Source organism: Danio rerio, chromosome 12 (assembly GCF_052040795.2).
Source record: "Danio rerio strain M-AB ecotype USA chromosome 12, GRCz13ab, whole genome shotgun sequence".
Classification (NCBI taxonomy): domain Eukaryota; kingdom Metazoa; phylum Chordata; class Actinopteri; order Cypriniformes; family Danionidae; genus Danio; species Danio rerio.
In genome coordinates this window covers 36,313,344-36,340,882 of record NC_141032.1, presented here as the reverse complement: position 1 = coordinate 36,340,882, position 27,539 = coordinate 36,313,344, and the positions used below count along the sequence as shown (strand labels likewise).

General features: G+C 37.9%; 1 protein-coding gene and 1 long non-coding RNA gene across 2 annotated transcripts in view; one reads left to right on the top strand and one right to left on the bottom strand.

The window, feature by feature from the left end:
- Positions 1-22,336, top strand: part of sema4gb (sema domain, immunoglobulin domain (Ig), transmembrane domain (TM) and short cytoplasmic domain, (semaphorin) 4Gb) — a 62,783-nt gene extending 40,447 nt beyond the window's left edge. The window contains exons 9-15 of the mRNA XM_087276647.1: positions 7,590-7,765; positions 15,560-15,698; positions 15,826-16,048; positions 17,932-18,047; positions 18,151-18,305; positions 19,780-19,841; positions 19,920-22,336. Of these exons, the coding sequence (XP_087132773.1) occupies positions 7,590-7,765; positions 15,560-15,698; positions 15,826-16,048; positions 17,932-18,047; positions 18,151-18,305; positions 19,780-19,841; positions 19,920-20,896 (1,848 nt within the window). The 3' untranslated portion in view covers positions 20,897-22,336. The remainder of the gene's footprint in view (positions 1-7,589; positions 7,766-15,559; positions 15,699-15,825; positions 16,049-17,931; positions 18,048-18,150; positions 18,306-19,779; positions 19,842-19,919) is intronic.
- Positions 21,195-26,867, bottom strand: LOC147841450 (uncharacterized). The gene is made up of 2 exons (XR_015504343.1): positions 23,849-26,867; positions 21,195-23,674 (listed from the first exon to the last, which is right to left on the bottom strand). It is a non-coding gene; the product is annotated as an uncharacterized LOC147841450 (long non-coding RNA).
- Between the last annotated feature and the right edge of the window lie 672 nt (positions 26,868-27,539).

Here is a 27,539-nt window from a genome sequence, read left to right as displayed (position 1 = left end):
AACCCGGAGCACCCGGAGGAAACCCACGTAAACATGGGGAGAACATGCAAACTCCACACAGAAACACCAACTCACCTAGGGCTCGAATCTGCGACCTTTTTGCTGTGAGGCGATAGTGCTAACCACTGAGCCACCATGTCACCCCTTAAATTATGATATTATTCATTAAAATTATATAATATATAATATCCATTTGACCACCTCTATAATGGTTCATACCATTGTGATTGCGTCAATCTATGTGAGAAAATTTTTATTCAGCACTGGTAGATCTAGAGCCCTGATAGACATTGTGTTTACAGATAATGTAATATTTTCCAAATATTAACTACTGCCTTTATTTTATTTTTGATCAGATAAATATAGCCTTGGTAAGCAAAAAGGACTTCTTTCAAAAACCTTCAAAAATATCCAAACAGTTGGCTTGAGTCTGCATAATGTTCCCTTCATAATGTCACGGCCAGTCACTCAGAGGATGTCCACATAATTTTCACTTCTGGTCACTCGGTCTTCCATAACATTATTCCCCTACTATTGAATAAATGATGCAAAACTCACACAGGTTTAGACGAAGTGGAGGGTGAGTAAATAATGACAACGAGTTTTCATTCTGGAAGTGAACTACTTTTTAAAACTACACTAGGCTACTTTAATGTGAATTGAGTTTGTGAATGGCCTGCAGAAAGAAGCTATTTCTAAATTTGACTGTTGCATCACATAGCCTACTTACATTTTCCAGAAGGCTTTCCAGAGCTCATGAAGATGGACTGTTGACAGTGTTTGCTTTTTTTTGCTTTTACCCATGGCTGTTATTCAAACTGATTTTCAATAAGATAAAAAGTCTCTCAGGCATTGATATTTTCTAAAAATCAAATGTGAAACGGGTATTAGAAGCAGTAAATGCCTTAAGTGTGATGTTTTGTTATTATAAGTGTTGTGTCCTGATTTGCCTTAGCATAGTTAGGATTAAAAATATTAACTTTGTGACGTTACTTTGTGAAGACAGTGGCATAATACAGTGACGTAACACATTTTTTGCGATATATCAAAACAGTGGTCGGATTCTTTTACCCACTGGCAGTTATAGCTGTACAGTGACCCCTGGCGGTTATAGTCGTAAATGAGCTAAACGTAGGCTATTTAGAGCTCCATAACAATATCAACTTGAATTGATCAAACACTACGATTCTCAATGTTGTTGGTTTTGCCTCTGTTGCCGGGCAGATAAACCCCACTACCCAAACTATCTCTCAAACTCTCTCTCTCTCTCACACTCTCTCTCTCTCTCACTCTCTCTCTCTCTCTTTCTGGCTCCCTGCTTTTCTCCCACACGCTCTCCCACCTGCATTACTCTCATCTCATTTAGCGTCTTCATTGTGCTTGGATAAACCACCCAACACTTTCCCCTCACTGTTATAGCGTCATTTATTTCATGCCTGCATTCACTCTGCAGTGAACACTTCATGGCTCTGGGAAGCAGGTCAGGTCCCTTACTGTTTGACTTACTGAGTTAAAGAAGCTCCGGTCCAAAGTAGGCCACACTACACTCACACACATGACAACATGCCAGATTACACACGTGTACTAGTGCAAATACACACATATATATATGCATACATACACCGCACAGTACAATTCTGATGTTTGGGGATGGTACAATACATTAATTCATTTTCTTTTCTGCTTAATCAGCGGTCGCCACAGAGGAATGAACAGTCAACTTCATTCTTTCTTTTTGGCTTAGTCGATTTAATAATCTGGGGTCAAACATCCATACACTCCCATTCACACATATTCACACTACGGCCAATTTAGCTTTTTGCCTATAGCCCATGTCTTTGGATTGTGGGGGAAACCGGAGCAACCGGAGGAAACCCACACGAACACGGGAAGAATATGCAAGCTCCACACAGAAATGCCAACTGACCCAGCCAGGGTTCGAACCAGCGACCTTCTTACTGTGAATCGATTGTGCTACCCACTGCTCCACCGTGACACCCAGATGGTACAATGTTTCGCAATACTTTCCAAAAGATTAACAAATACTGTTGTTTATTTTTCATACTTACTTATTCCCAGGGCCATTTATATATCGAAGTTGTTATTTAACCGCACCATGTTGGTGTTTTATAACATCAAAGTTTTTTTTTATGAAATGGGTCGATAGCCCAACTCTCAATGCCCAACCTGGAGGACAAGGACATACACGCATACACTATAGTATAGACAATTTTGCTTTCCCAATTAACCTATATGAGAATTACCAACCTACGTCACACATGATGTCACATGAGTTTAACTGCGCATACCAGTTGCAAAAAAAAAAACAAAATGACCAGTTGCAATAGCAAACATATCGTTCTGTGCGGTAGGATGCCAAATTCGAAAACTTAAATTTTACCGTACACCACACTGCTTTTAATGCCAACTGCAGATGTCTTTGGCTATCAACCATCACAAGAGCTGAAAGCGGTGAGGACCTAACTAAAAATGCTGGACTCTGCAGTTCTCGTTTCATAAGTTTACGCTATGCTGAATCATACACATTACTCATTTTTGATTGCAGCAATGATTTCAGCAAAAACAGTTAAATATAGTTAATTAAACTGCGGACACCGAATGCTAAGAATGAAATGTAAAAATGTAAGTTCACACCCCCTGCCGTACAGGTGCAGTTCACTACCAGAATGCAGTTGTTTTGCTTGTTGATGATTACTTAGTCCTTGTACAGTTCCATCTTCCTTCCTCTTTGGCTAGGTAGAACCTCGGTTTTTAGCACTTCAAAGTTTTGAATCTGGTAATCATGGAACATTATTTCCTGCACATGACCACACAGAACAAAATTGTTGGCATCCAAAGACTTGTTGGCCTTTAACTTTTCTCTTGTAAAATCACTTGGAGCTTAAGTGAGATTGTATATTTCGGGCTGGATACCTTTTCGTCTTATTAAATATCCATTGGGAGGGTGCTGTAGCAAATGCACCTGTCAGATGAACGCCACTCACTTTAACGTTAATTTTGCCGAATAACTGTGCTTATCACTGGGTGGTGAGCTGTTATAATATGCTAAAAGCATTATGTATATAATATATATATATACAATATGTGATCAAAATAACTTATCTCTAATACAACAACAAAGTCTGTACCACATCAGCTGTTATTCCTTCGCTGTAAATGCTAGCACTCCCGGGTTTTTTCTGCAACCTTGCAGCGCACTCATCCTGAATGTTTACAAAATGGTAATTTGTCTATAGCGCATGTCTTTGGACTGTGGGGGAAACCAGAGCACCTGGAGGAAACCTCTGCCAACACGGGGAAAACATTCAAACTTCACACAGAAAATGCCAACTGACCCAGCCGGGACTCGAACTAGCGACTTTCTTGGTGCGAGGCGACAGTGCAATCCACTGCACCACTGTGGCGCCATTGTTTATTTTAGCCCATTTTATCTCTTCGGCGCCTACATATATTAAACTTTAAATCTTCAGCAGACATTAAGATCAGTGGGTGAGAAATTATTTTAATTAAACAGCATTTAAGCTCATGAAGGCAAACACTAATCACCCTAACTGTAATTGCACACAAAACAACAATATAGCTTAATTAAAAGCACTAATTATTAGTAATGCTGCATTTATTAATCATTCAAAATAGTGTCCCTGTAAGTCACCATACTTGGATTACACAGAAAAAGAATATGGGTGTTTAATCAGCCACTAAGCACTGGGGTTTATAGTGCTTAGCCTAATTTACACAATGCAATTTTTTTGCATGTTTATAAACAATCCAAAAAGAACAAAAACAACTACATTTCAGTAAATATGTTGTCCACGATTAAGGTTCAAATGAGATGCTCAAACCTAAGGTACCCTGAGGTAAATATAGCTTTTCGGTGTTTACACCTCATTAATGAAATACATATTAATTAAGGAAAAATTCCTGTCAAGCTAACCATGTCTTGCGGTTATAACACCAATTTTTCTGCCCTTGATGTCTTCTAAGCACTGGTGTTCAAACTGAGCATGCGCACTAGTCGTTTTAACATTATACATTTTCTGCTTTTCTTTTCAAATAGTTTCAAGAGTTCACACTTAGCTCACAATTTATACATAGCTTGTTTAGCGTGCTGTCCCAGGAGAGAGCCCTGAGCTCAAGGGATCCTCGAGCCCAGGGCTCCCCCCTTTCGCAGGGCGAGGGGAGATTGAACTCAAGTCGATCTCAAACTCCCCCGCTGCTGAGGCCAAGGCGAACTTCCCGAGAGAAAGACATTATAAAAACTGGGGAACCCGGGGGAAACCTACGTGGACACGGGGAGAACATGCAAACTCCGCACAGGAATACCAGATGGCCCAGCGAGGACCCAACGCCATTGGTATTCTTGCTGTGAGGCAACAGCACTAGTCACTGGGCCACCGTGCCACCCATTCTGGATAAAGGTGGAAGAAGGGGAGGAAGGGGGGTTTCTTCCAGATGAAGATAGTTGTAGAAAGGAAATAAGGATATATATACTGACTTAGGATCCTTTGATTGGAGGATCATGATTACCTAATGTGGACCAGCTGGGTCAATCATGTGCACATGCTCCTCTCGAAATTAGTTTAAAATTAAACTTCACTTGTCTAACAAATTGAAAGATTTGACAACTAGTGTACATACACTACCTGTGAAAAGTTTTGTCGCCTATCCAAGTTTTAGGAACAACAAATAATAACTTGACTTCTATTTGATCATTTGGTATCAGAAGTGGTGAAATATGAAAGGCAAAGGCCTCTAGATTACACTTATTTTAGCAAAATAAAATATGATCATGCCTTGATTTTAATTATGTAATTAGGACAGTAAGGTCTGACTTTGCTTTGACAAAAGTCTCGACACTTAACAGAAATACTGTACAGTATAGAATATAAAGTCATGCTGCAGTGAAAAAAGACTTAATATTGTGTAGGACTCCTATGAGCTTGGAGGACTGCATCCATACATCTCTGCAATGACTCAAATAACTTATTAATAAAGTCATCTGACATGGCAAAGAAAGCATTCTTGCAGGACTCCCAGAGTTCATCAAGATTATTTGGATTCATCTTCAAACCTCCTCCTTCATCTTACCCCAGACATGCTCAATAATGTTCATAACTGGTGACTGAGCTGGCCAATACTGGATCAGCTTGACCTTCTTTACTTTGGAGGCTGAAGTATGTGAAGGAGCGCTGTCCTGCTGAAGAATTTGCCCTCTCCTTTGGTTTGTAATGTAATGGGCAGCACAAATGTCTTGACACCTCAGGCTGTTGATGTTGCCATCCACTCTGCAGATCTCGATGATTTTTCCTTCACCAAACTTGACTGGTTTCTGTGAGAATCTTGGGTTCATGCGGGTTCCAATAGGTCTTCTGCAGTATTTGTGATGATTGGGATGCAGTTCAACAGATGATTCATCAGAAAAATCTACCTTCTGCCACTTTTTTAAATGATCAGCTAAAAGCCAAGTTATGATTTGTTGCTCCCACAACTGGGATCAATGACAAGACTTTTGTCAGGTAGTGTGGTGTGCAAGTCCAATAGCAGTGAAAAGAACAATAGTTAAAATGATCATGAGTTAGAGTTTTCTGCCATTTTCAGTGAAACAATCTGTGTACTTGGATCATGTGATGCTGTTGCTGGAAACTTTTGTTATGATGAAACTGTACAAAAGGATCTATTTCTTTTCATCGCTTTGTATTTTAGCATCTCAGTTCTGTTTTTTATTCTCCTTGACTGTATGTGAACTGACACCTCAATTAGCCTGAAGGTCCTCGTGCTCCTGCTAAAGCCTGATGGAGCCTGTTTTCAAGCCGAAAGCTGTTAGCACATTTAGGACAGCTTTTTGTGCCCACAACTGTGTCATTTCAAGCTGAATATTTAATCCAGCAGAGTCTCACATGCTGGTGCTCGGTGTGTTTGGATGTGAACTACTCTCTAGGGTAAATGTGAATTATGCAAAAATCCTTGGGCAGGTTGAAATAAACCAGATTATCAACATTTAAATTTTTTTTTCGGTGTGCATGTGATTTGGCATTTGCAGTCTGATGCAAGAGCTACAGATTTATAATTATGGTGGCTTAAGAAAGACAGTTGGAGCGATCTGAAACTGAAAAGCTGAAGAGAGCTATCTGAAATTTAAATTGTTCGACGCGGCACCCCCTGGTCACACGGGCTCGTCCGCTACGCCACTGACCTTAACAAATGCCTAGTATCACCTTAAAACATCCAAGCAACCGTCCAGCAACACCTTAGTAACACCTAGCAAAGCCTTAACAACCACTCAAAACAACCTAGCAACCACATATAGCAATGCCTTAGCAACTGTCTAGCAACAACTCAGAACATCCTAGCAACACCTTAGCAATGACCTAGAAAACCTTAGCAACCACCTACCAACACCTTAGCAGCCACTTATCAATGCCTTAGTGACCACTCAGAACACCCTAGCACCCACCTAACAATGCCTTAGCAACCACTTAGATCACTTTAGCAACCACCTAGCAACAACCTAGAACACCTTAGCAACCACCTAGCAACACCAAAGCAACCACCTAGCAATGGCTTAGCAACCACCTAGTAACACTTTAGCAATAACCTAGCAACACCTTAGCAAATGCCTAGCAACCACTCAAAACACCCAAGCAACCACTTAGCAACACCTTAGCAATGACCTGGAACACTTTAGCAACTAACTAGCAACACCTTAACAACCACCTAGCAACATCTAAGCAGCAGCCTAGCAACATCTCAGAACATCTTAGCAACCACCTAGCAATGACTTAGAACACCATAGCAACCACCTAATACACTAGCAACCATGCAGCAACACCTTAGCAACCACTCTGAACACCCTAGAAACTGCCTAGCAGTCCCTTAGCAACCACCCAGAACACCCTAGCAACGCCTCAGCAACCACTCAAAACCACCTAGCAACACCTTAGCAACCTAAAACACCCTACCAATGCCGTAGCAGCTACTCACAACAACCTAGCAACCTCATAGCAATAACTTGCAACTGCCTAGCAACACCTTAACAACCACCTAGAACCACCTAGGAACACTTTAGCAACTGCCTTTTAACCACTTGGAACACTTTAGCAACTGCCCAGCAACACCTAAACAACCAACACCAAAACACCCTAGCAACGCCTTAGCAACCACTCACAACCCCCTATCAATCGCCTAGCAAGAAACATGCCAATCCATACTAGAAACCTGCATGTACATATATGTACCTATCTGTCTATGGCAACTGCTTCAAACTTTTAAAGCTACTTCAAACATTCACACGAGGCTTTCTCAAGACACTGTAAAGTTTTTCTACAAGCTACTGTTCAAGTTTGTCATTGTAACTCATTATTCATTATTAAGTTCATAATTTGTTAATATGTTTTTAATATCCAGTCTTGAGTGGCTTGTTGTGCCCCTGAGGAGATGACTTTCACGCAGCTGTAGACTATGCATAATGCATGTGAATGTTGTGTTATTCCTGCTGCTCTGTTGAGGGTATAAAAGTGCTTTTATATGTAATTTGCTCTGTTTTTTCATATTATGTTTGTGGTTCACAGGGGGACATTGGAGGCCAGAGGACTCTTCAGAGGAAGTGGACGTCCTTTCTCAAGGCCAGGCTGGTCTGCGCCATCCCTGATTACGAGCTTCAGTTCAACGTTCTGCGCAGTGTGTTTGTCGTTGAGGGAAGCAACGTGCATGACAGTGTCTTTTATGGCATTTTTGGACTTGAGTGGTAAGAAAATTGACATAAGAATTTGACAGGTTTTGTGTAATTCAAGAACTAGAAGTGCACATGAAGTGGAAGCTCTGACCATTTTTTTCCATATTGTGACGTAGTTCTTAGAGAAACAGAATATTAAATGAGAAAACAGTGGGTGTGGCTCGTTTTTTTTTACTGCGAGTTGATTGGATGTAGTAAAGAAGGCATTTTATTTAGAAAGATTGGGAAACGGGTTTTAGAAGTTATTACAACCTAACAGACACCTCCTCCTTACTGTTTCTGTTTGTTGTCAAAACTGACAGTTGGAGGGGTGTGGTTAAGTATGTGAGCCACGCCCAATACCTCAGACAGTTCTACCAAAGAGCTTAGAATGACCAAGAGGCGACACATTAGTGTAATTTGGGAAACCATTTTGAAATGAAAACTCCAATAGAACTACAGCATATTATAAGTCTGTAAAAAAAACTATTAAAAGTGCTGATGATTGTGATAGTAAGTGTTGTATTGTCGTCTTTCATGTTGTATGCCAGCTTTAATGCGCTTTTTAAATAAATAAATAAAAAACAAAGCAGCTACTTGTCATCGCGACCGTAATTAGATCCAACCCTGCTGAAAAATCCAGCTTAAACCAGCCTAGGCTGGTTGGCTGGTTTTTAGCTGGTTGACCAGGCTGGTTTTAGAGGGGTTTTGGCCATTTCCAGGCTGGTTTCCAGCCATTTCCAGCCTGGTCTTAGCTGGTCATGACCAGCTAAATCCAGCTAAAATCAGCTTGACCAACCTGGTTTAAGCTGGACATAGCTGGTTTTGGCTGGGCTCCCAGCCTGGCTAAGCTGGTCAAGCTGGTTTTAGCTGGTCATCTCCCAGCCTGACCAGGCTGGAAATGGCTGGAAACCAGCCTGGAAATGGCCAAAACCCCTCTAAAACCAGCCTGGTCGACCAGCTAAAACCAGCCAACCAGCCTAGGCTGGTTTAAGCTGTTTTTTTCAGCAGGGAATGGATGGCCAATCACTTTCACTCCAAAATGGCGGAATCCAGGGCTGTTGCCAGGCGCTGCTGTTGCAATGGAACGTTCTATTGAGTGTCGCCTCTTGGTCATTCTAAACTCTTTGGTTCTACTCTGAGAATTTACTGAAAACAAACAGGAAGCGCATTTTTTATGTAATTTTTTTATTACAAAAGCACGCTACAAAGGCAAACTATTATTTTTTTTCTTAAAGGGGTGGTCCACTCTATCATATTTTAAACTTTAGTTGATGATGTGTAATGTAGCTGTGTGAACATAAACAACATCTCTGAGTGTAAGACAATCAAAGTTCAATGCAAAGGGAGACACTGGCTGTTTCTCAATATGCGTTCTTTAGCGATCTTGCACGTTCAGCTGTGTCCTCTTCATTTCCTGTCTGATTCAGGCAGCTAACTCTGCTAACAGTGGCTCTGCCAACAGTGTTTACACAGCACAAAAGCGTGTGCTTGTAGAGGCGTGACATGGTGACGTGGAGCCAATCCGCAAATTACAGCAAATAAATAACTAATTTTCTACAAATAAAGCATGAGCACACATCTTATAAACACAATCAAGCCTTAAAAATACACTGTGGACCACCCCTTTAATGACATGCACAGATGAATTGTTCACCACGAAGCTTGCAATGTGAGCTAACAAATTGACTAACTAATGGTTAGTTTCAATTTCATGTGTACTTTAAAGGCATAGTACACCCAAAAATGAAAGTTTTCTCACTATTTACTCAGACTCAAGTATTTTTTGAAGTTACCTTCTTGTGTTGAACACAATATTATCTTGTTCTTTAGTGTATAACTAAGAAGGTATATTGAAGAATGCTGGAAACCAGAAGCCAATGACATTCATAGTAGAAACAGAAACTCTACGGAAATCAATGACTGTTTCGTTCCAACATTATTCAATATGTCTTATTTTGCGTTTAACAGAAGAAAGAAACTTAAACATATTTTGAACAAGTGGAGAGTGAGTTATTAATGACAGAATTCTCATTTTTGGTTGAACTATACCTTTAAGATTCAATTTAGCTCCTATATTTGAACAAAGTTAGCTGACAGGATGCAGAATTGTAATGGTAATTTATTGAATTTGAATAGAGAGATGGATTGTTGAATAGATGGGCAAATGAATAGACGGTTTGATGAATGTGAATGGACGCATGGATGAATGGAAGGATGGATGGATGGACAGATAGATGGATGGATGGATGGATGAATGGACTGACGACTGGACAGATGGATGGATGGATGGATGGATGGATGAATGGACGGAAGGATAAATAGATGGATGAATGGACAGATGAATGGATGGATTGATAAATGGGCAGATGAATGGACGGATGGATGGATGGATGGATGGATGAATGGACTGATGACTGGACAGATGGATGGATGAATAAATGGACGGAAGGATGAATAAATTGATGAATGGACAGATGGATGGATGGATTGATGAATGGGCGGATGTAGGGATAGGTAAATGGACGAATGGATGGATAGATGAATGGATGGATAAATGGTCAGATGGATGGACAGATGGATGGATGGATGAACAAATAGATGGATGGATAGAAGGATGAAGGAATGGACAGATAGATGGATGAATTAATGGATGAATGGACAGACGACTGGAAGGATGGATGGATGGATGGATGGATGGATGGATGGATGGATGGATGGATAGATGGATGGATGGACGGATGGACGGGCGGACGGGCAGACGGATCGATGGATGGACGGATGGACAGATGGATGCATGGATGGATGAATAAACGGATGGATAGATGGGTGAATGAATGGACGGATAAATTGACAGATAGATGGATGGACGGATAGATGGATGGATGAATTGACAGATGGATGGATGGATGGATGGATGGATGGATGGATGGATGGATGGATTGATGGATGGATGGATGGATGGATGGACGGATCGATGGATCGATGGATAGATAAATGCATGAATGAACAGATAGATGAATTGATGAATGGACTGATGGATGGATGGATGGATGGATGGATGGATGGATGGATGGATGGATGGATGGATGGATGGATGGATGCGTGACTAAATTCAAACAAGTGACAGATACATAGATGGACAAATGTTTTCTGCAGGCAATGGGAGGATAATTTGAATGATGGATGGATGGGTGGATGGATGTATGTATTGTATGGATTGACTGAAATATACTATAAAAATTGATGGATGGATATAGACTTTGACGGTTGCTGTAAATGTGTGGATGAATGAAAGGATAGATACTATAAATGGATGGATAGTATAATAAAAATGTCTAAAGTGACTGTATACCGTCACAAGATTGATAGTTGGATGTACAGTATGGGATAAGTGGAATGGATGCTTTGAATGATGCATTTATTGATGAACTGATGGATACTATAAAATGTACATAAAATGTGGATGTGGATCGATGGATGGATGTTTACCATATTAAATGATGGATGGACTCTTTAAATGACTGATAAAGTTCTGCTAAATTTTTCACATTCTAGTTTCAACTGTTTTTCTTTAAGCTTACTCAAAGTGCAATATAATCACTTAAGGTTTTAACTTTGGCACTACATTGACTTTCCGAGGCTTTAGTTTTAGAGGGCTGAAATGTTTTTAAGTGGGTGAGAGGTGCTGCAGTCTCATTAAATATGATGTGAACAGAAGCAGCATTAATCTGCTAGCATGTGACCCTTTTATCCTCCTTCTCTGAAGCATTTTAGCATGTGAACCCATCTCTAAATATTCCTCTGTGCTTTCCTCACTATAACAGGGACACTCACAATAGGACACAGGGCACTGGGCCAGTATTTGAATTGGCAGAATCAAGAGAAGAGTATGCACAGTCACGCCACATTAAATTGTCCTTCAAATGGGACTAGTTGGGGATTAAACTTCTCCTATAAAGCTTGATTCTAGGTAGTAAACAGGACAGAGCACTGAGTGGCAAATGTTTAGCGGCCTGAAGGGAGTAATAACATCACGATTTCATTATGAGGATTTTTAGTTTTATGTTTGTCAGTGTAAAGAAGCGCAATGGCTTTGTTTCTGTGCTTGAGTGAGTTTTACACTTTACCTTTCTCCATAAAGATACACATTCAGGGATTTTAAGTTTAGACAGCACCACTTGAAATATGACAGTTTGACTTCTTCATTCACTACACACAAACAGCCTAGTAAATAATTCACACAGTTCGCCCAACAGCATAATGTGGATTCTCAACAGTGCTGCAGTTCCATGAGAGTGTCACTGGCACTCAGGATAATAATCTCTATTTTTATTTACTCTAGAATTATCAAAAAAGTTTATTAATTATTGATTTAAATTGATTCAAGATTCTGTTGATACCACAGATAATTATTTGGACTAAGTATTTGAATTACTCAAACAGTAAAATATATTAAGTGGAAGAACCCACTGACCAGACACTTCCAAAACACTGACATCCACTGATGTATGAAATTTGTTCACTAATGTCCGAAAGTAGTCCACTGACATCTGAAAGTGGTCCACTGATGTCCAAAAACTGGTCCACTAATGTCCGAAAGTAGTCCACTGACATCTGAAAGTGGTCCACTGATGTCCGAAATTACTCCCTATTATTAAGACATTGAGACTCTGGACCTGTTTTGAACATCCAATGATGTCTGAAAGTGGTCCACTAATATGTGATAGTGGTCCACTAACATCCCAAAGGGGTCCACTAACATACGAATTGCTCCCTATTAGAGATGGCAAGTAATGAAGTAAAAATACTTTGTCACTGTACTTAAGTAGATTTTTCTGGTGTCAGTACTTTACTCCACTATTTATTTATAACTTTTACTCCTTACATTTTTACACAAATATCTGTACTTTCTACTCCTTACATTTTTTTAAATCAGGCTTGTTACTTTTAGTTTTCATGTGTTTGTTGTGCGATCTATATTATTTCTTGTCATTGCACAATTTAAGCGATTTTTTGATGCAGTCATTCTGTTTTTGGTCTTTGCGCCCCTGCGTGCTGTTTCGTGTGGCTTTTCCAACCAAGGCTATCAGTCTCCTTATGTAGGCTATTTTATGAAGATTACTAGGCAAGGCAAGGATAACTACACAGATAAGACAGGGAGATGGCGAATTTCACTGATCCTGCCCTGTTTACAATAATATGTCTTACAATAATAAGACACATTTTGCTTGATCGGATCACAGGTTAACAAGAAACACAATCCAGTTTAAAAGTATACCTACAAATGATTAAGGTTAAGAGTCTTTTGTCCACTTCCAATCATACTGCACGGGATTTTTCTGGTTTTTCAATCTTTCAATTTAATACCATGAAAAGATTTTCACATTTACTACTAAAACAATCAAATACTTTATAAAAGCATTAAGATTTCCTTCATTTCCAATGAGTTCATCTTTCCTAATACAGAATTTATGCTGTTTAACAGTTTTTTATAGATTTTTTTTATTCACTCTTTGATAACAAATGTTTTACAATGTACAATTCATGAATAAAAATATAATGCAAAAGATCCTGAATTTATCATGGGTCACACTTTATTTTGATGGCCCGTTTGTTGAATTTAAGTTACATTGCAACTAATTCTCATTTGATTACAAGTAGACTGTTAGGTTGGGGTTAGGGTTGGGGTTGGGGTGTGTAAGTTGATATGTACTCAGTTAAATGTCAGTATCAACAGATATTAAGCAGACAAACTACTAATACTGAAATGGACCATCAAAATAAAGTGTTACATTATCATGTGAACAAAATATCATGCACATGTTTTTTAGGTTGTTGTCATGCCTGTGTATGTAGCTTTTAGCATAGAGTAAATGTATTAACAGAATTAATGTTTATTCATTAAATAAAATACCCCCAATACCCTGGAAAAAAACACTAAAATAACGAATTGTGTATGAGAGCTGCTGAATAAAAAATAGTTTGCAGCCAAATACGATAAATATTTATTTTAGCAAAAGAAAATGCTTTTAAATTTTATTTTAAAAAAATCTAACATAAAATTTAAACAATTTAATACATTTTGGAGAGAATTCAGTGTAAAATGTAAAACATTATTTGTATGAACATGAATGGCAGCTGTTGTTTTTGATACAACAGCCGCAAAACTAAATGATGAACACTGTGAGTTTGCTTCAGGATGATGATACATGGGGGGAAACTAGATATACCTACCTAGTAAAACTAAAACATGTAGTAGTAATGGGTACTTTTTACTTAAGTACATTTTTGAGGCCTTACTTCTTTACTTTAACTTAAGTACCAAAGTGTAATCAGTACTTTAACTTTTACTAGCAGTCCCGTGCAGAGACTTTCCAATGGGCATGTGCAGGATGAAGCACTTCAGATCATTTTGGAAGGGCACTTTCTATCCAAGACAAAAAAGGGCATGTGCACAGGTTGTCGTTTTAAACATGAGTATTTATACTTCTACCTAAGTAAAAAATGCGTGTACTTTTGCCATCTCTTCTCCCTACTAATCAGACATTGAGACACTGCAGCTGTTTTGCACAGCTAATAATGTCAGAACATGGCCCTTCTAATCAGACTTTGAGACACTGACCCAGTTTTGCTCATCCACTGATGCCTGAAAAAGGTCCATTGATGTCTGAAAGAGGTCCACTAATGTTTGAAATTGGTCTCTACTAATTAGATATTGAGACACTGAACCTGTTTTGCATATCCAATGATGTCTGAAAGTGGTCCACTAACTTTCGAAAGTGGTCCACTAATGTGCAATAGTGGTCCACTAGCTTCCCAAAAGAGGTCCACTAACGTTCAAAAGTGGTCCACTAACATCCAAAAGTGGACGACTGATGTCTGAAAGAGTTGCACTGATGTCCGAAATTGGTCCCTACCAATCAGACAATGAGACACCGAACCTGTTTGGATATCCAATGATGTTCGAAAGTGGTCCACCACTAATGTGTGATATTGCTCCACTAGCTTCCCAAAGACGTCCACTAACATCTAAAAGTGTTCCAGTGATGTCTGAAGAGGTGCTCTGATGTCCGAAATTGGTCCAGTAACATCCGAAAGTAGTCTACTGACATCTGAAAGTGGTCCACTGATGTTTGAAATTTATCTCTACTAATCAGACAGTGAGACACTGAACCTGTTTTGCATATCCAATGATATCCCTAAGTGGTCCACTAATTTCCAAAAGTGAATCACTAATGTGAGACAGTGGTCCACTAATATTCAAAAGTGAACGACTGATGTCTAAAAGAAGTGCACTGATGTCTGAAATTGGTCCCTACTAATCAGGCATTTAGACAATGAACCTGTTTTGCATATCCAATCAGTCCGAAAGTGGTTCACCAACTTCCGAAAGTGGTCCACTAATGTGTAATAGTTGTCCACTAGCAACCAAAAGAGGTCCACTAATGTTCAAATGTGGTCCAATATCATCCAAAAGTGGAAATTGGTCCAGTAGCATCCGCAAATCCCTACTAATCAGACATTGAGACACTAATTCTAATAATATTGAGTTTTGCACATCCATGCAATTTAAAATTCTAGACACTTAAACTAGTTACTAATGTGATCAAATCTATAATATGTGTACATATGAAAAAAAAAATTATATTTGTGAGGTAAAAAATGAAAAAAGTCATAGGGCAGAAGGCGATTCATTTAGATTTTTGTGTAAATTGTCTTTTAGGGAGCAATAACATGAGAATTGCTAGCAGATACTGTACATAGAGCATAAGTCATATTAAACTAGGAAGTTTCAATTAACCTTTTTTTCTTTCTCACTGCCAGGAGAAACGTTAAGATGTCTGCAGTGTGTCGGTATTCCCTCAAAGACATCCAGACAGCTTTTAATGGGCCATTTATGGAACTACAGGACTCCAAATGGAGGGAATACACTGGGAAAGTTCCGGATCCACGACCTGGTTCGGTGAGATGCTCTAAATCAAAACAGTCCCATAAACTGTCCCCTTTAAAACCTTGCATTGAAGTGTAGCATGGTTTCTATTTACACTCTCTGGGGAATGTTATGTAATGGTGGCCTTGTTTCTTTTCAGTGTATAACTGATGAGCATCGTGGCAAGCTCATAAATTCCTCTCGGGATCTGCCTGACAACACTCTGAATTTTGTTCGGAGACACCCTTTAATGTCCACCCAGATCCAGCCGGTGGAAGGACGTCCACTTTTGCTCCAGAAAGCTGCAGATTACACTAAAATCATTGTTCAACAGGTTGAGGGTTTGGACGGACGGACCTATGACATGCTCTTCATTGGAACAGGTGCCGAAGGATTGGCTTTTTTATTAGAAATCCAACCATCCTTTGGTTTTCTTAATTTTTTTACTGTAATTTACTTTTGGGGGATTAGTATGACTGTTTAATGATTTTGGGATGGGTGCATTGATTCTGCAGTATTCTTATATTGATACACACAAGTACTTTAAAATGCAATTTCTTGTCATGTATAATGCAGTTTTCAGTCTCACAATATCTTTTAGAAATTGTTTTAATATGCTAACTTGGTACTCAATAATCTTTTATTATTATCAGTGTTGAATACAGTTGCACTGGCCACATTTTTTATGGAATATGGATATTATATTTATTTATTTAAAGTTAAAAAAAGATAACATGCATGCAACCTTAAAAATGTACCAAAATATACTAAATGGCAAATTAACATGAAAGTACATTATTATAAAAGTGTAGATGGGAGATTGGCACCAATAGCCTAGTTGTTAAGTGTGCCTACATACACTCACCAACCACTTTATTGGGTACACCTGTCCAAATGCTTGTTAACACAAATTTCCAATCACAGGGCATAAAATCAATGCATTTAGGTGATTTAAGTGACTTTAAACATGGCATGGTTGTTGGTGCCAGACGGGCTTTTTCTGAGTATTTTAGAATCTGTGGATCTACTGGGATTTTCACACAGAACTATTGCTAGGGTTTACAGAGAATTGTCCTGAATTTTAGATGACAAAGGTCAGAGGAGAATGGCCAGACTGGTTCGAGCTGATAGAAAGGCAACAGTAACTCAAATAACCACTCGTTATAACCAAATTATGCAGAAGAGCATCTCTGAACACACAACATGTCCAACCTTGAGGCGGATGGGCTACAGTGGCAGAAGACCACAACGGGTGACACCAAAATTGGACAATAGAAGATTGGAAAAACATTGCCTGGTCTGATGAGTCTTGATTTCTGCTGCGACATTCGGATGGTAGGGTCAGAATTTGAAGTCGACAACAAGAAAGCATGGATCTATCCTGCCTTGTATCAACGATTCCGGCTGCTGGTGGTGGTGTAATGGTGTGGGGTATATTTTCTTAGTACACTTTGGGCTCATTAGTACCAATTGAGCTTCATGTCAACACAACAGCCTACCTGAGTATTGTTGCTGATCTCTTTATGACCACAGTGTGTCCATCTTCTGATGGCTACTTCCCGCAGGATAACACCGCTTGTCCTAAAGCGTGAATCATCTCAGACCTGTTTCTTGAACACGACACTTGTACTTGAACAGATCACTGTACTCAAATGGCCTCCACAGTCACCAGGTGTCAATCCAATAGAGTACCTTGGGGTGTGGTGGAACGGGAGATTCTCATCATGGATGTGCAGGTGAAATAAATCTGCAGCAACTGCGTGATGCTATCATGTCAACATGGACCAAAATCTCTGAGGAATATTTCTTGTATCTTGTTGAATCTATGCCACGAAGGATTAAGGCAGTTCAAAAAGCAAAAGGAGGTCCAACTAAGTACTAGTAAGGTGTACCTAATAAAGTGGCCAGTGAGTGTGTAGTCCTAGCTCAAGTTCCTTTGCCAATCCTTCCTTTGGGCCTTAAATAATGATAATAAAGTGACCAGTGATGGAACAAATGATAGAGCAGAACCAAAAAACAGTTTTGCATCTGAAAGGTAAACTCCTAGAAATGCATATGTAAAAAGGTCAGTTGCAAATATATGTGTCTGTGCATTTTCAGCGTTTTTCTTTCTTTAATAAATCCTGACAGTACTTTGTTTTTAGTACCAAAGAAAAAAGATTTTCGCTGCCTCGAGCTGTTTGGAAATTTGGCCCTTAATTTGTTGTGAACAGCAGTGTATATTTGCTTTCTTTTCTTGACTCGTGGCTTGTGTGCTTCTCTCCAGATGAGGGCTGGTTACAAAGAGCTGTGAAGATTATAGACCGTGTGCACATCATTGAGGAGCTTCAGCTGTTCCAAGAGAAACAGCCCATCATTAACATGGTGATATCACAAAAACAGGTACACCACAGCTATTCAAAAGCAGCATGAATACCTGATATAGGGACAAACACTTAATGGATAGATCCCCAAAAGGTCTTAGGTTGTGTATTTTGTGATACAGAACAGTATCTATGTGAGCGGCGCTTCTGGACTGGTGCAGGTTCCTCTGTCATCTTGTGAACGCTACACCTCCTGTTACGACTGTGTGTTCGCACGCGATCCGCTCTGTGGCTGGGATGGAAGAATGTGTGCTGAAATAGCATCTTATGCTAACAGGTAGCCAACTTTTTTCCTAGTAGAGTTTCCCCACATACTTCTACAATTCTGTTTTGTTTTTTGTTCAAAACTCAGTTAGAAAACACTTGCAAGTGAGTTAAATGGTAAATTAAAATTTTGGTTGAACTTAACTATCCCATCAAGTAAGATTTTCGACATTATACATTTTTATTGCAGATTTCAATATTTATTTAATATATTTATTCTGTAAAATGTTAATCCAACAATAAATTGCATAGAAGCTTGTTTTATTTAACTGATTTTGTGTTGTTTCTAGTTTTATTTTGTTTCTAGTATTATTTTACAGTATTATTTTATGTTGCATTATTATTATATGAAACTTTTCATGCATACAGTATGATAAAAAATAAATTGTGACGCCACCATTGTGAGCCAGTCTCCATGTATTATTGACAATACAAATATTAAGAAACTTTGGCCCAATCCCAATTGCAGTCCTTACCCCTACCCCTCATTTTCTGCATTCACATGAAGGGCTAGCTGTGTTCTAATTCTCTTTAGCTTAAAGGCGTAGGGCTAAGGGGAAGGGCTGTATAGCCTTTAAAACTGAGCTTTTTCAGGACCACACTTGCAACAAAGGGGTATGAAAATTTCCCAGAATACACCATCTACTACAGCAGTATTGCTGAACCCAGAAGTAAGGAGATCCACAAATAAGTGTATTTTGTAATTACGAATTTTTACAACAAACAAGCACATGTTTTAATACATTTATAACTGCGATCGTGTTTTACCATCATTGTTTTTAAAAAAAACGCTAAAATAAAAAAATATAATTCATAGTAATAACTACTGTATAGCAGACCCACAACATTCTGACACTCGATGACACTCGAATACTGTGTTAGAAAAGTCTGGGAATGAGCTTTAAACAGTGTCTGCTATAATGTTAATGTTGTTTTTGTGTGTTTACATAGATAAAGATGGCCACGGTGTAAATGCCGTAGTACAGTTAGGATCTTATTGCCACATTAGATCATTATGATAACATGATATTGTTGCCTTCAGTGATTTCCTGAAGATAAATATTAAAAAATAACGCAACTGGAATAACTACAGCAGACGCAATCGTCTAATCTCATATGAAACAAGAGATTGTGATGACATGTGATAATGTGTCCAATTACTGTAGTGCTGTACATTTTGAAACCCTTTCCCTTCACACTTTGTTTCAAGGGCCAAGGGGAAGGGGTAGAAAAACAGAATTGGGATTGGGCCTTTGTGCATCTCAGACAAACTTCTAATGCTAGATTTTCCACTAGTATAAAAGTAGTTTGCACACATGCATCAGCAAGGCTGAGATTATTCTTACAATGCAATTTTAAACCATTCTCCTAATAAAGTTACTATCCAACTGTTGAAATATTCTCCCGTGAAAGCCAATCTCAACTCCCACTGCAAGCTCCAATTAATGGCTTTAATAAGAGCAACTGTGAATATGTGTTTCTCGCAGGTCCAGTCTCGTCCAGGACATCCAGATGGGAAGACGAGGCTGTTCTAATATCACAAGTGATGGTGTGTTTGCAAGCAAAAAAAACTAATTTTCTGAGCACTTTTATAAGCGGTATAATAATGTTTCCTACATTTCACCAGGTTTCGTCATGCACCGAACACGTGCGGTGATGGCAGGAGATGATGTGCTGCTACAATGCGAGATTCGATCAAACCTGGCCACCCCTCAATGGACGCTGAACAGTCAAGAACTGAAGGGTTACGGCGTAGATTCTGGCTACCGCACCGGCACAGACGGCCTCCTTATTATCGGTGCACAGAACCAACAAAGCGGACACTACCGATGTTATGCAGTGGAAAATAGCGTCTGGGTTCCTATTCGCAGTTACATTGTGAGAGTGCAACCAGTTCCACCTCCGGCATCACATCTCTCTGGAAGTCCGACAGCTTTACCTGAAAGTTTTTTTACTACTACAACTGTGCCAACTCCAAGTCCTTCTAGCGGTCCTGTCGAGCAGCTCCTGTCACCCCCACCGGCTCCGTTACCTACTGATCCAGAGTTTCAGACCTACAAGCACATGGAGGCCATGTATATCTCTCTGGTGGCAGTGCTTGGTGGACTTTGTCTGGTTCTAACGGTGGTCCTGTTGTACGTTAGTTTCTGCGCACACAACTCTCTCGATGCCAAGTACTCCCAGCAAGCTCTTTCCATAACCACCCCAACCGAAAGAAAAAGAAGTTCACACTTTGAGCTCAAAACAATCTCCAGTCACTGCAATGGCCGAACAGAAGGTCGTAGCAGAGCGATGTCGAGAGATGAAGAGTTTCTACAGATCGTCCCGTTGGACATCCAGACTACGCCCAGCGAGGAACCTCCACCTGCCCCGCCCCTTCCAATGCCGCCGCCTCTGCCTGCTTCGGAGTATGCAAATGGACTGTCAGCCACGTTACCCAGCGTGCTGAGGAAAATTAACGGTAACAGCTACGTGCTCCTTGGGCAGGCAGACTCCGAAACGACGTCTCCGCTTTACCACTCCTTCACCGAGGAGCTCAACAGGATTCTTGAAAAGCGGAAACACACACAGTTGGACATCCAGCCGGATGAGAGCTCAGTGTAGCAACATCTCACATCAATATTACGTCGCCCCCTTGTGATGTGGAGGATTGCATTTGTATTAGAACTCTGAGAGCTGTGTGTTGTGAAGTTCCTCATAGCATCTCAAAATCGACTGTGCTCGCGCTTTTGAGAATCATCTCGTGATTTAATGGGAGATATTTTTTGAGCTTGATCAAATTTAGTAGGCATCAACTGTAGCTTAAAAAAGGACTGTGTAAAAAAACGCAAGATGAACTAAAAGGATGTCCCAAAAGGAGAACGAGGAGACTTCAGAACACTGTCCAAAGACTGCAAAGCAATGCATATTTGTACATAATGTTGTATTATTGCTCAAATGCAGATGTTTACAGATTTTCTTTTTTGTTTTTGCCTAATTGCACCTGATGTAAATAACAATCATTTTAATATCTAAGTACTAAGAATGGCTTTCCACACTGTTCTTAAAGGGTTAGTTTACCTGAAAATGATCTAATTAATTACTCACCCTCTTACTTCATTTAATCCCGATTGGTGTGATTTGATCTTGACCTTATTCATCTCTTCAACGGCAAAGGTCATCTATTTTTAATCAGCATTCCAAAAGAAGTGTAATAAAACACATTCATCCATAACCTAAATTGCCTCATATGGCTGCGGGGGTGATTAAAGGTCTCCTTTAGTAAATCCATGGCTTTTTTGTAAGACAAATATTCATATTAAAAACTTTATAAACCATTTTGAGTATCTTCCAATGACCACAATATGTTATCTTCTTAAATTTTCTAAGGTGCATTTTTTGGTGCATCAACACATCAGCTGGACAGGATTGTGTTTTTTCTCAAGTGTGCAGCGCATGTGTAGTTGAAACAAACACAGAAGCGCTATAAAGAGACAGACAAAACACGGTACTGTCCAGCTAATGGCGTCAAAATGCACCTTACAGTACATGAAGGAGAAGACGGCGACGGACAGCGCTCATTGGAACCTACACAAAATTGTTCATAAAGTTTTAAATATGGATATTTCTTTCACAAAAACTACATTTATTTTTCCTGGAGCTGCGTGAGAAACTTTTTCATTCTGAATTGATGCGCTTTATTGAACTTTTAGATTGCTGATAAAAAGTAGCCTCCGTTTGCTATTGAAGAGCAGAAAAAAGCCCAAGATAATTTTTAAAATAACTCTGATTGGATTTGATAAAGAAAGTCATATATATATCAAGGATGCCTTGAGTAAATAATGAGTTAATTTGTTTTTTTTGGTGAACTAACCCTTTAACCCTGGATTATTGTCATTATAAACTCCACTTTTAATCACGAGCAAAGGAGTCTTTCACACTTAGCCAGGTTAATAACCATGCTTGAGTGGTAGAAGAACATTTACACAATTTACACATTGTTTCTGTATTTCAAAAGTGGGATTAGCATAATTTTGCTATTAATTAAACATTCATCCAATCAAAGACACTGACTACTCAAATATGCAAATAAGGATTGTACAATGTGAAATTTCATGAATACCCGGATTAATTATCCCCGGGTTTATTTTAAGCTAGTGTAAATCGAAGTGAGAAAACCCAGGGTTAACCAGTTCAAGTGTGAAAAGCCCCATTTAATCAGAGCGTTTTCTAAACTTCTTTGCGCATTTCAATGAATATTTACAAAGTGTTTGGGTTTTGAGCCTGTTGGCAACATTTTACAAGCGTGAGGGCACATTTTCAAGAGCTTTGGACTTTTTTGCAATACAATTTACAATAGATTGCGTTCAAATTGCAGATTTAGCACATGCACCATTGACATCTACAGACACAGAGATGGTCATTTTCAGAGGCACTCGGCTGTATGAGTCGTGTTTCTCTTTGGCAGTGTGTCAGATGGAGTGAATGGATCTCAGACTGGAAGAAACCACTCTTCCTGATACATGATTTCCCTGTCAACTCCAGCTCTGACAGCGCATGCTTTTTCATGTTTAAATGAAGCAAGAGATGCCCACGCAGGATAGATTGATTTGAAATGCCAGGACCTTTTGAAGTTGAGTTGGGAGATGATGAGTTTGGATTCAATTAATTTATTGCATTACCGTGCATGATAATGTGCCTGGTTAATTACTTGCTTTAAACTTCGCATATACATTTTTATATTAGGGCTGGCACTTTAATATTGTAGTCTAGTATAAATAATTAAAAAGATGATGGACTACTTTAAAGTTTGGGGTTGGTAAGATTTAAAAAAAAATGTTTTTGAAAGACGTCTCATCAAGCCTCTATTTATTTGATTAAAAACAAAGATAGCAATATTGTGAAATATTAATATAACGCATTATTTAAATGTCATTTTATGATAGTAAAGCTGAATTTCAATGCTTTCTCAACGCAATTCGTAACTTTTCGATTGGCTAATTCGTATCAATTCGTAGGATCTCATTTTTACAATTTTGTAAGATTTGCTCATCCTGCAATGATGGTTGGGTTTAGGTGTGGGGATTGGTTCCATGACTCCTTTTAAAAATCGCATGTTTTCATACGACTGAACTTGTATGAATTAGCCACTTAACTGACCAAATGTAAAATAGTTACACAACGTTTCCTTGTGAGATCAGGCTGGATTTCTATCATTACTTCTCAGCAGGCACAGGACATCAATATGACGTCAGATTGATGTTGTACCCCCATGTCGTAGAGATGTTGCATTTTGTTTGGAAATGAAAATCGTGTTGACGTCAGAACCCAACGTCAGACCGACACCAATGTCTAACATCCAACCTAAAATCAACCAAATATCAATGTCTAATGATGTTACAACTTGACGTTGTGTGGACGTTACCATATGACCTCTATTAGACATTGGATTTTGGTTGTCATAAATGACAAATAAATGTAAATATTTGGTCAATATGACTTTGGCTCGATGTTGGATTTTGGTCACTTTCCAACACAACCTAAAATCAACCAAATATCAACGTCTAATGATGTTACAGCTTGATGTTATGTGGACGTTACCATATGACATCTATTAGACATTGGAATTTGGTTGCCATACCTGACGAATAAACAACACAACCTAAAATCGACCAAATATCAACGTCTAATGATGTTACAACTTGACGTTGTGTGGACGTTATCATATTACCTCTTAGACATTGGATTTTGGTTGTCATATCTGACGAATACAGTAAATGTCAATATTTGATGTCAATATGACGTTGGCTCGATGTTGGATTTTGATCATTTTCCAACACAACCTAAAATCAACCAAATATCAACGTTGTTATTAGATGCCAAAATAACGTTGTCCTTAGACGCTGACTAAACAATGAATTTTGGTCACTAGACGTCACGACCTAAATTAAAACTAATATTAACATTTTATAACGTTATGTGCCTGCTGGGTTCAGTCACAAGATCATTCAGAAATCATTCTAATATGGTTATTTGCAGATCAAATATTTTTCTGTTTATATTTATAGCTGATAACATTTTCAAGAATTTTGTTTTTAAGCCTTAACTTTGACCTTTATTATTACATTTTCTTTTCTTTAAAGAATGATAATGATAAGAATGAAAAATCATGCTAACCCCGTCCTTTAAATCAGTTGAGTATACACTGAAAAAATGATTCAAGGATGATTCCTTGGATTTACTCAATTTTTTTTAAAGTTAAGGGGTTATAAACTATTTATTTCGGCAGATTTTAAACAAACAAATTAAGTTGAACATTACTAAATTTAATTTGTTTGTTTAAATTCAACACAAATAAATTGTTTGCAACAACTTTGCAGACAGCATTTTTTCGGTGTATTAATAAAAAAACATTAGCACAAAACACTTTGGACCCCGACCCAAAAGGTATAAGTTGACTCACAAATTTAAAAATATTGACTCATTGTTATGCCTATGTATAGATATACAACTCTGAATTATTTTTAATTTGAAGCTTTCCTCAGTGAATATCAGCATGCAAGTACATAAAGTCAATTTAATATCCAGCATAATAGTAATTACTACATTTAAACTGGCAGTCCTAATATCTCTACAGCTGTAGACTTTATTTGTGTTTGTGTGTGTGAATGGTGACCCTGCTTCTGTGCTGGTTTGTAAACAGTGTTTCTCAGAGATGTGGAGTCAGCTCTTGTCGTCTCCCTGGTGGTTTTCTCGGCTCGTTTCTGACAGGAACAGCACCGCTCAGCAAGGACTCCATCAGCATGCGCTGAGTCTTTTCTGGAAACTGCAGGATGAGTAGGGAGAGAGAGACATGTGAGGTGCTTGTTTTGGCCAGTGAGTATGATGCAAACATGAGCGTCAGTGTGTTGATGTTTTCTTCAGTGTTTCTGACTTTTTTGGTTGACAGATACATCATATGTTCAAGTGAGACTAATAATGCCCTTATGAAAATGAACCATGGTTTTAAGTAAAAGTGTAGCACACATGTTCTTTGGAGGGGTGGATTGACTGGCATTTGTGTTACCACATTTTTCCTATCACTATCATTAAAATACACTTTAAACACTGTTTAAAAATGTCCTGGCAGAAAATGACCAGATTTTTAGTTTTTTGTATTTTAAATGTTTTGTCACCCACAATTACATTTTCTGGATATACAGTGCTCAGCTTAATTCAGCACACCCAATTTTATAAATGAATATCTGTATTTATTTCTCAGTGAATATAGGCAATGTATTTTGGTGCATTTAAGCAAAACAGATTATTAAACAGAAATATTTATTAAAATAATATTTTAATCGCCAAACATTTTTAGAAATTGAAAGAAAATACAGTTAAATTCAAGCAAAATATTGCAAAAAATAATTACAATCTACAAAATTTCAACTGCTGATTTTTCCTCTTTTAAAATTTGAATTTAATATTTTTCTATAACATATAAATTTGGCTGTACTAGTTTTAGTACTGACTTATCTAATGTATTTGCACAAATATAATATTGTACAGCATCCTATTAAAAATATGAATTTAAAAGATAGATTTGTGAGGTGTGTACTTATATATGCTGAGCACTGGATCCATATATCACTGGGAAAAAATATTCATTGGATTTACAAACTTTTTTAGGTAAGTGGTTTCAAACAATTTATATAGGCTGAATTTGTAACATAAAATTCGTAAATCTAATTCATTTTTAGGGCATATTCATCTATACAGAAAATGTAATTGTGGTATAAAAAAATAAGAAAAAGAAAAAAAAAATTTAAAAATTGGTAAATTTCTGATGAATATATTTTTTCAGACTACAAATATACACATTTTTGTAGTTTTGTCATTTTTTAAAGTGTATTATCAATCAATCAATATGTTTTACTTCAATTGTACGACATATATTTTAAGAACATCAAAATATGTGTAGCAAATTAAGCAAAAAAAATTTCAAATTTTGGCTATACACATACAAAAATGTGATGACAAAAAGTCAGGACAACAACATTTTTTTGTTACTCTTACTTATTTTAATAATTTAATCAGGTTTCAGCTAAAATGTTTAAGTTATACTATGTTTAACCTCATAATTTTTGTCAGTTTTATTGATGGAAGTTGAGATGCGTAGAAAAGTTCATTTGAATAAACTAAAACATTTAAGGTTGCAAGACTTTTCTTACAGTGCAGTTTAACTAGAGCAGAGAAGCCCAAACTAGCCCCATGGTAACTTTTGATTTTGCCCGCATGCCATCAGAGCAGAGGGAGGGTTGGGCTTAATACCTTTAATACACATTGTCAGTTCTAACTTAACATTTCATTTCTTTGTTTTATTTCAAGCTACAAAAAACTTTGATTAAATGTTTATTTATATATTGTAAATTATTATAATTTTTGTTTTTGTAATGAACATCCTGTTGCTCAACAGATACACCACAACTCAGAAATCCTCAGTGAGCATATCAAAGCAAAGGGAGGTGCAGCTTGACTAGTGTTGTCGGCATGAAACTCCATTGTGTCATAAATGAAATTCCTATGTTTTTATTATAGTATAGTAATTATAAAGTGTAAATGTAAATATATATAAATATAGATTAAAGTCATGTTTTCTAATAATTTTGAAAAAATTAGGACATTATCCGTGGCAACTTTGTTTTACAGCTTGATATATGTAACTTCGGCCCACGGCTTTCAATCAAGATTGGTATTTGGCCCTTCATAGCAAAATGTTTGTACATCCCTGAACTAGAGTACCCATATTTTTGTTCCTTTTTTTTGTAGTTAAACCATGGATTATTATCATAAGGAAGGTGGGTGTTCGTATGGCTTCATCTAAAAAAAAGATTTTTTTATTGCTTTTTGGACTTTCTGTGTGATCTGAACTGGAATGTTTTCAAAAACGCTAACAAGTTTTTAATGCTGTCATGTAAACACACCTCGATTGTATTATTGGGTAAAACAGGGTATTTACACAAGCTTTCAAAATTGTTATAAAAGAAATTAATCAAGGATGCATCAAAAATAATCAAAAGTAACATAAATATAGTATTTTCGAAACTGATTTCAAATAAATGCTTCAAAAACATTAACATTAACATCAATACATAACATTTATAAACAGTATTAATAAATGATTCTTAATAATAACAAAAAGAAATGTTCATTGAGCACCAAATCAACATACATTAATTTTTTTTTTTCACAATTACTTACAGAATGGCAAATAACAGGTTGAATTAAA